Source organism: Manis javanica, chromosome 2 (genome assembly GCF_040802235.1).
Source record: "Manis javanica isolate MJ-LG chromosome 2, MJ_LKY, whole genome shotgun sequence".
Taxonomy (NCBI): domain Eukaryota; kingdom Metazoa; phylum Chordata; class Mammalia; order Pholidota; family Manidae; genus Manis; species Manis javanica.
Genome location: NC_133157.1, coordinates 222,755,390 through 222,771,062, shown reverse-complemented (window position 1 = coordinate 222,771,062; position 15,673 = coordinate 222,755,390). Strand labels below are relative to the sequence as shown.

The window sequence follows — 15,673 nt, the reverse complement described above, 5'->3', positions numbered from 1 at the left end:
GGCCCCACCCTCATCCGCACTGCACTAAGCCCACGAGCCGGACAAGCAGTCATGCGGGAGGCCACGTGAGGGGCCTGGAGCTGGTGCTGGGGTCCTCAGAGGGGCTCCTTGCTGGAAAAGGCGCTGGTGGGGCTGGGCACAGAGCCTGGGCCTGCCACCAGGGTTCGTCGGCGGCTCTGCCTGGGCCTCGCTTCCTCAGAGGGCCCGGCCTGTTCCATTTGTACAGGGCGCGGGCCAGACGGTGCTGTGACCCTGGGAGAAGGCTGGCCGGGGGCGCTGGTGCCGCGCAGAAGGGCCCTGGCGGCGCGGCCCGCCCCGCAGTGCGGTGCGTAACTAGCTGGTGGCCCGGAAGGTCAGCAGGGGGAGGCTGGAGGGCATGAGGACGTAGCGGTAGATCATCCGCACGTCCTCCTGCGTCAGCGTGTCCACCAGGAAGCCTTTCAGCACCTAGGACAGAAGCGAGTCCCAGAGCCGCGCGCGCCTTCCGGCGCGCCCCGCCCCTAGCGCGCCACCCTGCCCGGCCGCTTACGTGGTGCAGAAATAGGAGCATCTCCACCTCCGCCAGGCGCCGCCCCAAGCACTGGCGCACGCCGAAGCCGAAGGCCAGGTGCACCAACCTGCTGCCGGCGGCCCTCGAGTTCAGCCAGCGCTGCGGATGGTAGCTCTCGGGCCTGGCGAGCACGCTGGGGTTTCGGCCCAGAGAGTAGAGGCACACCTTGACCAGGGTCTGCACATAGGTGGGGAAGGGCAGGGTCAGCGGCCCCGGGCGAAGATCCCGCGGGCCAGCTGCCTGCTGGGGGTCCGTGGGGCCTCACTCACCCCGGCCGGGACGTGGTAGTTCTGCAGCACCAAGTCTGAGCTCACCCGGCGTTCCACAAAGATACCCACGGGGTACAGCCTATGGACAGGGCCACCAGCAGGTCCTCAGCTGGCATGGGGCCCACAGTTCCCTTCTGCTGCCCTCCCAGCCCAGGATGCACCCGCCAACGGGAGCTCCCCTCCCCCCTCACAGCACCCCACGAGGAGCTGCTTCCCCGCTCCTGCTGAGCTCAGCCAAAGCTCCCCCAGCCTGAGCAGCCCTGGCACAGGATAGCACCCACATATGATGCTGGATACCCGAGGGAGGGCAGGGGCTGGAGCTGCCTTGGGGAAGCTGTCTCTGGGCCCCAGGCTCCGTGTGTAAGCCCAGTGAGCCCTGCCCTCCAACCGGTGGACCCGGCAGCTGGGCAGCCAGGGTCTGCTCCACCTACCTCAAGGTCTCCTTGAGAGCTGCCCGCAGCAGGGGCAGCTCCGTGAGGACCAACTGGGGGTTTTCAGAGATCTTGGCCTCGGCCACCAGACTCTCCTGGCGTACGGACTGCTGCAAGGTGGGGTTCCGGGCCAGCTCAAACAGGGTCATCAGCAAGGGGTAGGACGTCTGTGGGAGCCATGGGTGCCAGGCACCTCAGCCTCAGGATGCCCCTCCCAGGAAGATGGCCTTTCCCCAGGGGGCGGGATCATCTCAGACCCAGGGTGCCATGCGCACTCAGAGAAGGACACAGCCTCTGGACCTGAGACCTCAGGACCCTACTCCCCACCTCCTGGTCAACTTTCCCTGAATCCTTCCAGGGTGGTGCCCCTAGACTCAGTGAAGACTCAGGCGTCCTCCAGCCAGTTAAGGGTTCTTGGAACTTGGGAGGAGGTTCTCACCCTGCTCCGGGGTCCAGGAGGGGCTCACTCTGGCCATTGGTGGTGGGGAGGTGGGGGAAAGGGGCCCTGGGGCCCAGGTCCATCTGCTCCCATGGGGTCCTCCCCTGGGGTCCTCCTGGTCCTAATGTGAACCGGCCACCCTGGCCCCCAACCCTGGCCGTGTGGCTGCGTCTCAGCCTCTGCTCAGTGAGTTTCCCCACCACAGGCCTGGGCCTCTGCTCAGAATCCCAGTGCCCAGCCCTGGCAGCACATCAGAGATGCTGGCTGGATGGTGGGTCTAGAGGCAGGCAGCTTCAGCTTCCTTCCCTCTTGCTGGCACCCTCCCTGCCTGCCAGGCCCTGCTGCCATCTGCTCTCTCCTCCGCAGGCTGCAGTCCTGGACCAGTCCTGTGGGCATCAGCCCAGCACCTCCTCACCCAGGATCTCCAGTGACAGTCGCAAGAAACCTGTCAGTGGGAAGGGCCCCTCTTCAAGGGACCCAGATGGTGCCTGTGGTTCTGTGCTGCAGCGTGCCCCCTGCCCCGGCCTCACCCGCTCTGCACTCTGGCCAGAGCCCCATCCCTCACCACCTGGCCCCCGAGTTCCCTCCCCTCAGCGCCTTCCGTCAGTCCGGAAGTTGAGGTCCAAGACTGGAATCCTGCAGGCACTGACTCGAGACCAGGGGCATGAGTGTCAGGTGGGCCCCCAGTTCTGTGAGGAGGGGGCTGGTTGCCAGCCTGACCGTGTCCACGCTCCCGGCAGTGAGGTCCACAGAGTTGGCCCTGATGGCTTCCAGGCTCATCTCTGCATGCGCAAGAAGCTCCCCTAAGAGGCCACTGTAGTGCTGCGAGGGGCTGAGGGCCAGCTCCTGATAGGTTCTCTGAATGGCACCGTTGGCTGTGGGGCAGGTGTGGGTCAGGGAGACTGAGACCCTGGGCCAGGTGCCGGCAAACCCCTGTAGTCCTCCTACCCACCAGCCCTCCACCCCTGAGTGTCCGAGCTCTTACCCCAAGTCAGGGGCCAGCCCCACCCTGCCACACTGCTAACACTCTCCGGCTGGACCACGAGGAGGCCACGACCACGGTGGGTGGAGACCAGGGGCCCCAGTGTCCCTGCCCCACAGCACCGCGGGGCCCCTGGCCCTCACCATACTGGAAGACGTAGTCCCAGGCCTCAAAGTGCTCTCTCCATGTCGGGGAGCTCACCCAGCGTGACAGGCTCCTGGGCATGAACATGAGCTGCACGGTGGATTTTAAAATGGCCTGCAGAGCATGGAGAAAGCCCATGCTGGCAGCACTCGGGCCTTGGCCCAGGAGGCCCAGCCGCTCTCCATACAGGACGTAGTGGCTGGCTGTGGGGAGGACAGGGTTGCTGAGCCCGAGGCGGCCCACAGCCTCACAGCTGCCTCCCTCCCACCGGCCCTCCCTGCCCCAGTCCTGGCCTACTCTGGCATCACTGAGCCGCCCCTTCTGCAAGACCCCACACCTTCTATGCTGTAGTGGAAGATGCTGGGCTGGATGTCAAGGGTCAGGCTTCCCCGGGCATTCTGCAGCACCTTTGCCTTCAGGGCCTTGCAGAAATCCCTGGCCACCCGGTCCACCATGGGGATGAACTTGTGGGTGGCCTGCAGTGACAGCACGTCTGGGTTCAGCTGCAGTCTGTCCGAGCGCCACTGGGGCCCATTTCTGTAGGGCAGAGAGCAGAGCTTCAGGCCAGCCCAAGGCAGCACCCGGCCCCCAGCCCTGTGCCCCACGCCCCGGTGTCTTCCTCACCCCCAAAGGGAGCAGGTGAGGCAGGCAGCTGCCCGCTGGTACTGGGGTATGGGCTGCCCACGTTTCAGCCTGAGCTGCACTGTTTCCTTTGCTGCAGGCCTAGGTGGGCTGCACCCAGGGTGCTCAAGGCTGAACCAGGCTGAGCCCCGAGCTTCTACCGGGAGGTGCCACACGGGGTCTCAGAGCTGGTTCCTGCCAAGTTGCAGGCCCCGTGCCTGGCACATGCCTCAGCCATCCCGCCCCCCAGTGCCCCAGGTATGGAGGCCTCTGTGAGGAAGGAGGCTGGCCCTCCTGCCGAGGCTTGCCAGTGGCGCTCTCATCGTGGCCAGAGTGGAGAGGCCCCTCCCAGCCCCCGTGGCCCCAGCCACCCTGCTGCTGAGATCCCCGCCTTTGTGCCAGCAGCACCTGCTGCTCTTCCTGCACCATCTCCAGCTGTTCTAAGGCTGGGACGGGATCATGCCTCTCAGAATCCAGGCAAAACAGGGCCCAGAGCACACGGGGCCCCGGGACCAACCTCCAGCAAACAGTGGGACGGGGCCCCCACTCAGCCACATTGGTGCCTGCACACCTTCTGCTCTAGGGCCAGCGCCCTGCAGGGATTGAGACCGATCACCTGCACACCCGACCAGAGAGCACACGCACGCACACAGGGAGATGCGCACAGCACACTCAGGTCACACACCCTGTACTGGAGGCCATGCATGGCAGACATCTAGTTCCCAAACACATGACACACGGCACGCTTCCTCGGACTTTCAGAAATGCACACACGCACGCACACAGAGACGCACACAGTGACCAAGGCAAGAGCACATGGCCACATGCACACTTGAGCAGGAACACACGCAGGTCCAGGTGGGCACACACCCACTCACACACACAATGGGAAAAAACCTGCCCACCCAGCAGGCACTCCTCAGAAGACACAGGATTGGGTTCACACACGCACCCTCCAAGGGCCTGGTATCTGAGCAAAGGTGCCGTGGGCCTGCTGTCTGCCACCCTGTCCCCAGGAAACCCACTCCTGAGGCCAGTGTCCCTCCCCTCTGGGACCCCCGGGGCCCCACAGAGGGCCTCAGCCCCCATGTAGTCTCAGGCCTGGCACACGCTGCTGTGTGCCCCTGGCCAGGGGCTCCTTTTCTCCAGGCCTGGGCTTCCTGGTCTGTGTGAGGGGAGCACCTCAATTCCCAAGGGAAACCCCCAAGGCCCACGCTGAGTGGGGGCCCCAGGTGGCCAGCATCCTCCCTCTTTCTGGGGATGCCCTGTCCGGGCCCCTGCCACGCTGCTGCTCCTCTTCCAGGCCCGGGTCCATGTGGCCACATGAGGGCCCTCAGAGGGGCAAGTGCCACCCTCTCCCTGCCCACCCAGACAGGCTCGAGGCCAGGTGTGCTTGGCCGGGAGGGGTCCCGGCTTTGCTGGGGCTGCACCCCTCCTGCCTCCTCCTCCTGCCCCTCACAGCAGGAACACGCCGCATCTGTGCCCACGGTGCTCTCGGTAGGCCAGCCAGGGGTACAGAGGTGTCCTCCAGGGCTCAGAGCTTTCCACCCGCTGCAGCTGCTCCGTGTCCTCGGGCAGCATCACGAACACCGTGTGTGGCCCTCCCACGTCATACCTGTGGGACAAAGCTCAGGGCATTGCTGTGGGGCCGTGTCATCCCGCCCCTGAGCCCTGCTCTGCAGAACCGAGCCGGTCAGCCTCCTGCTGGCCTCCCCTTCTGGCCTGCGGCTCAGAGCAGGGAGTCCCTCCCGCTGGTAGCTGAAGCCTCTCCTGCCCCAGGGTCCACCTCCCATCTGCTGGGCCGCTGGCCTGGGTGCTCTGCCCTCACCAAGAGCTGGGGTCTCCACCGTCAAAAGTGCAGGCTGGCTCTGGCTGAGTGCCCGCCCTGCCTTCCTCAGGGTGCGCAGCACAGTGCCCGGCTGGGGTATGGCCCCGCACAGTGCCCAGCAAGGGCTCGGCGGCCAGTGAGGAGAGGAGGCTAGGGTGCTCCCACCAGGCTCAGGGGGAGGCCTTTACCTGAAAATGGGCCCCAGCTCCTGGAAGGTCCGATGCAAGTCCAGGTGGAAGTTCTCGGAGCCCTTCTCCTTCCAGACCTGCAGCACCCTCACCCACTTGTTGCCAGGACTCTGGGGTATGGCTTCAAAGGGCAGCACAGCCTTGGGGACAAGAGAAGCTCTGGCTCCCAGTGCGCGTGCCCGGCACAGCGACAGCCAGGGCCCTGCCATCCGCATGTCCGCCTTTGCCCTGAAGGCCATTCCGCTGTCCCCTCCACCCCCTTTCAGCCCAGTCCTTTTATCTGGCCTGGAGGCCCGGGCTGGCCAACTCGATGGCGTCACTGGAGACACTGTCCCTGGACTGGGCCAGGGTACCCAGGGTGGGGGTCAGGGCCAGAGGAAGAGGAAAGAGATGGATGGGCACCTTGGCCCACAATTACGCAAGCGCTGCTCCTGGGTGGTGTGTAGAGCAGGTGCCGTGTCTAAGCTGGGGACCGAATGGGGCTGCCAGGGACCTCCTCCCTCCCCCATGGGTCAAAGGAGCTGGTGGATGCGTCCCTTATCTTATCAAGAGATGAGAGGGGCCTTGGACATTTTCATCCCTCCCCACAGGAACCTGAGGAGGAGGGGAAGGGAGGGAAGGGGCGGGCTGCACCAAGCTCAGGAGCCTCTAGCATGGGGCCTCCTCTTCTCCAGCCCTGTGCAGGTGGCAGGGGTGTACACATAAGCCAGCAAGGAGCCATCATAGGGTGGGAGGCCGTCCGACCCATGGGTGCAGCTGTGGGATCCAGAGACGCAGCCGGAGGCTCAGCTGGCTGACCTGGTAGTCCTGTTGAGCAGCCACGCCTGCCTGGACATGAGTGTCACTGGTGGGCGGGGGGGGCGCGCCTGCAAGCCACTCCTCGCACAGAAGGATGAGGAGCCGCCGGCTCACCTTGGCCCATGCTTGCTCCCGCGGCCCTGTGTGCAGTGCCCACACCTCCTTTCCCGCCCTGAAGGGTGCTGTCAGGGCTGCAGCCTCAGCACCAGGCCATAGTGGGGGGAGAGGGCCTATGCCGGGGGCTCCCCACCCTCCCAGGGGCTGTGTCCGGCAGGTGCTCAGCAGGAGCCGAGCCTCGGACTGCTGACCCGAGTCTGGGGACCTGGGTCCTCTCCTCTATGTGTGGCAGCATCCCTGTGAGGTGGAGGGTGTGCTGTCCTGGGCCCCATTTTCAGACGACTGAGGAGATGATTTCAGAGGACCCTAAGGCTCAGGGGTTCTGCCACCTCCCAAGGTCCCCAGCATGTTGGAGGGGCCCCAGAGCCCCGGCACCTTGCCCTCTCCAGAGGTTTCCGTGGTGCCCTACTTGGGGTTACGGCAATGGGGGAACCACAGCTAGGCTCTGGGGGGAGAATGCAGGGAAGGGAACAATCGGGTGCACCACCCAGGCCGCACTGCACACTCCTGCTGCCCTGCCCGGCTCGGTGTCCCCCAGCCCCCCGGCCTTTCCTTGTCTATCCTTGGGGATTTCGGGGCTGTTGCTATGGGCCAGTTTTCCGTGTCCCCAGCAGCCTGCCCCCAGGAAGCTGGGACACAGGCAGGCCCAAAGCCGGCCCCTCCCAGGCAGGGGCACTTGGGAGAGGTACCTAGCACTGAGCGCCCCTGCACTGGTGCCAATTCCTGCTGCCTCCCAGACCCCCAGCCTTGATGCCCAGGAGTGGGTCCCAGAAGAGCCTTCTTCGGATGGCTCAGCACCGGTAAAGATGTACGGGGCTGCTCCCCATGCCACCACTGTGCTCTCTGCCTCCCACAGGTGTGGCAGCCCCCCGCCCAGGGACTGTCTCCTGGGAAGGAGACTGCGTGTCCAGGAAGAGCAGCGGGACAAGGGCCCAGCCCACCCACTGAGGGCACGGAGAGGGGCCTGGATTCCCTCTACCTAGGGAGGGCGGGACAGTGTTGTATGGAGAGGAAGACAGGTCAGAGGCGTCCCAGGGCAAGGCCGGGGCAAGGGGCCCCTGTGTGTGGTGCCCTGTCGGGAAGGGGGACCGTCAGCTGAGGGGCACACTGAGACCCCTTCCCTGCTCTTTGCGCAAGAGCTGAGATGTGTGGGCTTTGGGGAGCGCATCCTGGTCGGCCTCCTTCTCCCCTGGGGGTGGGTCCCAGCTTCACCCCTTCACCACCCGTCCCGGCCACCCCCCAACCCTCAACACACACAAGCACACACAATGGTCCTTCCGACCTCCAACTCCAGGACTGAGACTGTACCCCAAGAAGGCCCTGGGACTCTTTTCCTGAGGCTAAGAGAAGGGAAGAAACCCGAATCCCAGCCTCCCGCCGCGCAAGCCAGAGCGGCCGGACCCTTGGCCCTGACGCCCGAGCTCTCTGTCGCCCTCTGGAGGCAGGCACGCTAACTGCAGCGGCACCTCCGGAGCCCGGCTTGCAGGACCGCCACGCAGCCAAGCCTGGAGGACACGGTGGCCCCTGTTCTTGAAGCTCGAGATGTAGGCTCCCTTAGGATAGCGCGGCGTCTACCCCCAGGGCCACGCGGACACGGACGGGCACCGGTGGGGAATGCCCCAGATGCGAGGCCGCAGGTCCACACGGTTGCTTTAAGAGTGGTGGTCTCACACATCCCTCCCCTTTCCCTCCCCGAGAGGTGTGCCAGGAACACGCTGCGTTGTAGCCACGCCCTCAGCTGGTGTAACCCTGGTGCCCCCAGGGTCAGGGCCACCACAGAGGAAAGAACAGCCCCAGAGACAGCACAGCGCCCAGGATGCAGCTGAGAGCTTCCCGCTGACAGGGCGCACGGTAAGTGGCTCCAGCCCAACCGTGGGCCTGGCCCCATGTCACTGCCCAAAGCAAGGATCTGAGACAGGCCTGAGTCGAGATGGGGCTGCGGGGCCTCGTGCTGGGAGCAAGAAGGTAGATGGGCCGGGTGTGGGGGCCAAGGGCAGGTCCTGCCTCCTCTAGGGCTTGGGTGGGGTCCAGCGTTCATTCCCTCCCTCCCACAGGTTGGGCCTGGCAGGGGAGCCTCCCTCTGGGTCCCCAGGCGCCTGTGCCCCGAGCCCACCTGGGCTGGGTGGTGCGGTCCTCATCTGCTCAGCTGCTCTGGGGGCAGCAGCCTCTCCCCTGCTCAGGCAGGCAGGGCCCAGCCACCTGGTCAAGCACTGTGAGGACAAGGAGGGCTCCTGCAGGGGTGATGCCCAGGGCCCCAAGCAGGCAGACAGCCCTGTGGTGCGGAGCTCCCCTGCCAGTGTGGGAAGCCACAGGGACAAGCAGCCACCTAGGCCAAGTAGGCAAGTGGGTCAGGGACCGGCCCCAACTTCTGCTCTGGGGCCCAAGGAGGTAGAGGGCCCTAGGTGCCCCACCTCGGCCTTGGGTGGCTGCCCTCCACACTGGACCAAGAACATGGCCTGGCCTCGTCCTCACAAGAGTGACCTGGGTGAAGACTCGGCCAGCATGTGCTGAAGGAAGAGGGATGCATCTCACCTGACCACAAATAGCCCTCTGGTGCTGACGCCAGCTGCTGCCCAGCGCCCTGTGCCCCCTCCACACTGGGTTCCCTGATGCCATAGAGACCACAGTGCCCTCCTAGGAGCCCCGCGCATCTTCACCCCTCTGTGCCTCTGCACCTCCCGTGCCCCCAGGCTCATGGCATACCCCACGCCTCTGGGTCTCGGTCAGGACTATCTCACGCAGACTGCCTGCCATCCTCCACGTTTAAACATGCAAAGCTCACAGCTTCCCACTTGGGTCTCCACCAGGCCTGAGCCAGCAGTGGGAGGGGCGCGTGTGTGTGTGTCTGTGTGTGTGTGGGGGGGTCCTTCCTTGCCTCTTCCTGTGTCTCTCCCTCTGCCACCCCGCTTGCTTGCCAGTTTGCATAAGGGCGGGGTGTAAGGGGGACAAAGGGGGCTTGCATCTTGGCGTCCTCAGCTGAAGTCACACTCTGGAAGCCAGGCAAGAGTTCTGATCCAACTCTGGGTGCGTGGAGATCTCTCCTGCAGGGCCCTCGCTGCCGCCCGATGCAGCCCTTTTCCGGGTAGACCCTGAGGAGCCTCTGAGAGCCCGAGCCTGGGGAGGTGGGCTCACCCCCAGCCGCTCCTGCCCGTCCCTCCGCCCCTCGAGACAGCCTGTGTGCGGGTGTCGAGAGGAACCCGTGCTGGTTGTCTGTCCATAGCCCTCCTCCCTCCACTGGTGACACCAGCCACCCGCCATCCCGACACCGTGGGTGCAGCCGACCCCTTTCGGTCAACATTGGCCGGGCCGCACTTTTCACTCCGTGACTGTCAGCCCTTCCGTGGACTGTGGTTCAGGGGAGACTCCCTGAAGCGCCACATGGCCACGTCTTGTTGTCATACCCAGTCTCACGACCTGCCCTTCAGCTCTCAAATTCATTCTATGAACATATATTGTGGTAACTGATGTGTAGCAATGATTTACCCTGCTTTTTCTATTTTCTGTTGACCCTGGTATCCATTTTTCTTCCTTTCACTGTAGGAAGATACACGTAGCATAAAATTTTCCAGCCTGGCCATTTGAATGTACAACTCAGTGGCCTTAAAAACACTGGCTTGGGGGGCCATCAGGTGAGAAATTGGGGATCAACAGAGGTGAGGCTTAGAACCTCACCCCCCCTGTTTTGAGAGAAATCTTCTGCATCCGTGGATGTTTTATTGCCCTTGTCTAGCTCGGATTAGCACATAGTCTACAGGCACACACCTGATCATCTACAATTGCTCTCTTACAACACTGAACTATGTTTTCTACCTTTATCTTGCATCTACCTACCACTTCAGCATTTTATTTAAAATAATAATAATAATAATAATAATAATAATAATAATAATAAGGGAGAAATGTGGGATCCACATATAAATCAAGTATAAAAATCAAACGAACATTCATATTTGACCTGATTGTTTATAGTTCATAATGCGTGATCAAAACCTAAAGTTTCTGTGATGAATGCCCTTGTACTGTTCACCATGTAAGAACTTATTCACTATGTAAGAATTTGTTCACCATGTAAGAACTTGTTCGTTATGCTTCAGAAGATTGGAGACTGAAGAGAATTAGGCTGGGGGTGGATTAATGATTGTGCACTGAGCATTGACCCCCCTATACAGAATTTTATTGTTGTTAACAACCATTTGATCAGTAAATATGAGAGATGCCCTCTCAAAAAGAAAAAAGAAAAAGAAAAAAAAAAACACTGGCTTGCCACGCAGCCGTCCCCACAGCTTTTTTCACCTTGTAAAGCCAAAGCTCTGTCCTTGTTACACACTGACGCCCCCTCCCGCCGGCCCATCCCCTGCCCCCCTTGAAAAGCCACCTGCTGTTCTTTACTATTTGTGCTCCGCACTCTGCTGTCTTCTGGAACTCTGCTCATTTCCAGGTTAGACTGTCCCCTGCCCTCCACGTCTTCTAGTCTCTTCTGTGGACTTTCTGTTTCCTATCATCATGGGTTGCGTTGAAGAAATTAAACACTAACTCCCACCCTTGCCCCAGCCTCCAGAGCCACCCTTCCACTCCTATCTCTATGGAGTTTAGGGCTCCAGGGACCTCATGTACGTGTGATTTTACAGTCTTCGTCCCATTGTGTCCCCTTTCAGTCGGCGTGTAATGTCCTTAAGGTTCATACATGTTGTAGCACATTGCAGAATTTTCTTCCTTTTTGAGGCTGAAAAATAGTCCATTGTATGGAGAGACCACATATTCCTTCTCTGTCCACCTCTCAATGGGTACTCAGGTTGTGTCCACTTTTTAGCATTCTTAATATTGCTGCTGTGAACGTGGGTGCACACATATCTATTCAAGAGTCTGCTTTTGGGTCTTTGGTGAATATATATCTACAGAAGCAGGTTTGCTGGTTCACATGGGAATTCTCTTTTTAATTCCTTGGGGTCTCACCATACTTGTTCCACAGCATCCGTACCATTTTACATTCCCACCAATGTATTCAGTTTCCAATTGCACCAGATCCCCACCCAGACCCGTTGTTTCCTGTTTTATGATAGTGGTCATCCTCCCAGTCACTCGGTTGTATCTTGTTATATTTTTTATTTGCATTTCCCTAGTGGTTAGTGATTTTGAGCAGCTTTTTATGTGCTTACTGGCTTTCTGTATATCTTTGGAAATATGCCTATTCTGTTCCTTTGCCCATTTTGGACTAGGGTGTGTGTGTGTGTGTGTGTGTGTGTGCGTGCGTATTGAGTTTTAAGAGTTCTCTATATATTCCAGATATAAGTTGCTTATCAGAGAGATGACTATTAAATATTCTCTCTCATTCTGTGGGTTGCCTTTTTGTTCAGTGGATAGTTTGTTCAGATACACAAACTTTTAAATTTTTCATGAAGTCAAGTTTGTGTATTTTTTCTTTGTTGCTGTGCCTTTGGTGTCAGATCCAACTAAGCACTGACCAGTCCCTCGTTTGGGGGCTTCCCCAGGTGTTATTCTAAGAAGTTTTGTTGTTTTAGTGCCTACGTTTAGATCTGTGCTCCATTTGGGTTAATCTTTGTACACTGTGTGAGGTAAGGGTCCAACGTCTTTCTTTTTCATGGGATTCCAGTGCCATTTAGTGAACAGACTGTCCTTCCTCCATTAACTAGTCTTGGCCCCCTTGTCAAAAATTATCGGGCCATTTTGTGAGGGTGTATTTCTGAGCTCCCTGTTCTATTCCAGTGATCTATATGTCTGCCTTTATGCCAATTCCACACTGTTTTGATCACTGTCGTTTCGTAGGATGTTTTGAAATGAAGAAGTATGACTCCTCTGCTTTTGTTCATTTTCAAGATCATTTTGACTATTACAGGTCCCTTGAGATGCCATATGAATTTTAGGGTGGGTTTTTCTATTTCTGCAAGAAACAGCCCTAAGATTTCGATAGGGATTGTACTGAATCTGTAGATCACATTTGATAGCATTGACATTTTAACAATATTAGCTTTCCCCGCACTTATGCACAGCTCTGGGCTGCTGACCCCTGCGGTTCGTGTCCATGAGCAAGAAGGATGCTTTTCTCTCCTGCTTAAGCCACCGGGTTTGGGGATTCCTATCCCTTACCCGGCACCTGCTGTTAAGCAACACAGTGGCTCCCTTCGGCAAGGCCATTTACCGACTAATCTACCCCCTCCCCATTAGGTGGGCTTTCGCAAATTCCATACCATGTTCTGATGGCTTTTGGTGACTCCGGCCCCTCCTGTCATGCTCTTCTCCCAGTATTGCCAGCACACTGCTCTGTCTCCTGTGCCCGGCCTGGTCCTGCTGCCATTGGCCTCCCTTCTCCACCCAGCCAAGCTGCCACAGATCCTCACCTGACTGCTCCCTTGAAACGGGCTGCAACTCTCTCTTGCCCTTTAGCTCATGGAGGAGCTCATGCCCAGGCGCAATCCAGCCACGTGCCTTTTGTGCTCCTGGGCAACACCCACCAGCAGGCTCCTCTGGGTCTCTCCACAGTTGATGCTAGCTGAGCCCTGACCTCCTTTCTGCTGGGTCATCCCATGACCTCCTTTCCCATGGCCTTGAGGGACTGTCCTAAGCTGCCATCATGCCACCTAAAGCCCAATCTTACGTGTGCTCTCATTCTCTGGGCAGATGCTCTATATTCTGCTTCACAGACAAATGTGGCCATTGGGAATGAATACCCGCGCCCCGGCTCCTCCCACCATGGTCTCGCTGTGTCTGCTGCCCACCGCTCCACCGGTTGACGGGAAGAAGCGTCTGCTCTGTTGGTTTTCCCTCCTATGATCTGGATGCTGACCCATTGTGTCTGCACAAGGACCCGGCAAGCAGGTGGGCCGCTGAGTCCCAGTTCAATCCCTCACTTGACTGACTCCTTATGGCAGCAGAGAAAGACTCCTGAGGCTTTGCATTCACAAGGTAGCACCTTTGTGGGCCCTTGGCCGCTGTTCTGAACACTATACGCTCTCTCCTTCCTCCCAGTGACTCCTAGGAAGGGTGTCTCACAATGGGGACAATACCTCCCCCAATCATTTGAACGCTTCATCCCACAATGATTTGATATCTGACATTATCAAGTCATTGAAAGTGCCTCTCACCACATCACCAGAGACTCCCCAGTGCCAGATTTAGGAACTCTCCGCATGCACATTTATTTCCTGCCTGTTAAGTTTACACTGTGTGTAACCTCCCCTTTTTGAAGACTCTGGTGTCTGGTTGCTATGGAAACTCATGTGGCCGACCTCTTACCTGTCTGGCTGTTTCTGGGCGGCTGCCCCCCAAGCTCCAGAGCCAGGATGGGAGTTGGAGTGGCCAGGGAGACAGTGTTCCTGGGGTTTGCAGGCATGAGCAGCTGGTGTGAGCACAAAGCCTGTGCTTGGCAAAGGGCACGGGTGGGGAGCCTATGCCTGCAGGAAACCCTCTCCCGTCCTGGAGTTGCTGCAGCTCCCATCCTCCCTCCCTCCTCACTGTCTCCCAGGGTGTACCCAGGCCCCCGGTTTGGAGCGTTCCAATGTGACAGATGGTCCTCCTCTGTGCCTCAGGGATGGCAGAGGTCACCCTCCGCCTGCCCCACCCTGCCTTTCTTGCCTTGAGACTCTTTCTGGAAGGTTCCCAGACTGCCCCGGCAGCATTCTCCCTAGGTTGGACCAGTCAGGGGCTGGCCGGGGATGTGGCAAGAAGGGGGAGGAAGGTGAGCAGCGGGCAGGGCTGCACCCAGCCAGACACTGACGTCGGGCCAGCCCCGAGGGGGAGAAAGCATGTGTTTTGGGCAGTGCTTCAGGTTGGGCAGTACTTAGGGTTGGACTTCCGGCGCCATCTCCACTGTAAAATGGAAGGAGGCTGTTCCTGCTGTCTAGTCTAGCTGGCTGTCCACCGAGTCTCAGCTGCCGTGCAGATGCATGTGGAAGAACCTGTGAGCCCAGCTGGTGGGCAAAGTCCAAGTTCATTCCACAGAATTCCTTATCTTCTGTCTCCCAGGCCCTGGCTGGGGAGCTGAGGAAGAGCAGCCATGGTGCCCCCCACCCCACCCAGCAGAGGGCTGCCCCTAGGGTGTCTCCCACCCCCCATGCTGCAGACGCCTTCACTCCCTGGGGTGTCTGATGCCCAGATCACTATGTCTTCCCCTCTGACCCTGGGCCCCCCAAAGGTGAGAAGCCTCTGAACACTGCTCCCCATGGGTGGTCCTCCGGTCCCCACCCACCAAGACTGGAGTGCCCGGAGGCACTTCCTCCACAAGAGGAGGGAGTGTCAGCAGGAGACAGAGCTACAGCGCTTGGTTTCAGAGGGAAGCCCTGGTGAACGGGTCACCATCAGGAGGGTTTGGACTTGCTCTGAATGCAAGTGTGGGCCAACCCCCTGGATTTGGTCCCCTCCCTCCTGTTCCAAGGCTCCTCGAAGTCAGACCATGAGTTAGTCAATGGAAAACAAGTTTAATGCGACAGGGTCCAACCATCCGCTGCAAGTTGCCTGTGTCTGAGGGATGCTCCCAAAGGCCCAGCCTGCGGCGCGCTCTGTGGCCTAGGCCAGTCTGAGGCCCAGGAACGCAGGGGGCGCTGTCAGCACAAGCAGGAGCCCAGCACTGCTGCCGCTCCCGTCGCTCCCTCCTGCAGCTTCTTTAGTATAATGCATTCCTGTGTCTGTGATGTTTGCTGCGTGGGTATTGCATAAGGATTGACTACAGCACTTCACATATAGGAAGGGTGTAGACTTGAGTAGCACAAAGGACTTTTGTGCCACTTGATCTGTTTCAACTATTGCACAAAACCTCATGCACTGCTTTGAAACATAGTAGAAACGTGGTAATATTCCTAACAGGAAATAAAGACAGAAAGAAAGGAATCGCGTGAACTGAAGGCATCAACGCCAACACTGTGTCTGTCCAATGCTGACCTTCTGGTGTCCCCCTCAAAGGCCCCCACTTAAGGAGGGCACCTGGGGGCAGTCAGGAGCTAACACAAAGGTTTAGCAGGGTCAGGTCTTTGTGTCCTGAGCAGCTTCTGGGATGGGGAGTGGCTTATGTGGCAACAAATCCCCAGCCCTGGCCTGTCACAGGCACTGGGAACCAGTTCTGGAGTTTTGTTTGGGATTGTGCGAGCTCCTTCTTTCTCCACTTCTCAAACACGGGGCTTCGCAGGCCTTTGCGGCCCCAGACAAACACACCAGAATGGCACTCCTGGCCATTCAGGGTGTTGCCCAGGGCTGGTAGCCGCTGCCCACAGTGAGCCGCTGCCCACAGCCTGGGTGTGACAGTGATGTGACAATGACCTGTCCAGGGGCACTGCTCAGCAATGGGCCATGGGGTCA

At 59.4% G+C, this 15,673-nt stretch overlaps 1 protein-coding gene across 2 annotated transcripts; it reads right to left on the bottom strand.

Moving 5' to 3' along the window:
* Positions 1-333: 333 nt before the first annotated feature.
* On the bottom strand, positions 334-5,691 carry CYP11B2 (cytochrome P450 family 11 subfamily B member 2). 2 transcript variants are annotated; one of them, XM_017665261.3, is made up of 9 exons: positions 5,453-5,691; positions 4,896-5,051; positions 3,153-3,352; positions 2,815-3,018; positions 2,410-2,564; positions 1,251-1,417; positions 820-898; positions 530-727; positions 334-447 (listed from the first exon to the last, which is right to left on the bottom strand). In XM_017665261.3, exons 1-9 carry the CDS (start codon positions 5,689-5,691, stop codon positions 334-336), a joined length of 1,512 nt encoding a protein of 503 aa, XP_017520750.3. The 2 variants fall into 2 exon arrangements, with proteins under 2 accessions (XP_017520750.3, XP_036879188.2); XM_037023293.2 differs by lacking the exon at positions 530-727.
* Between the last annotated feature and the right edge of the window lie 9,982 nt (positions 5,692-15,673).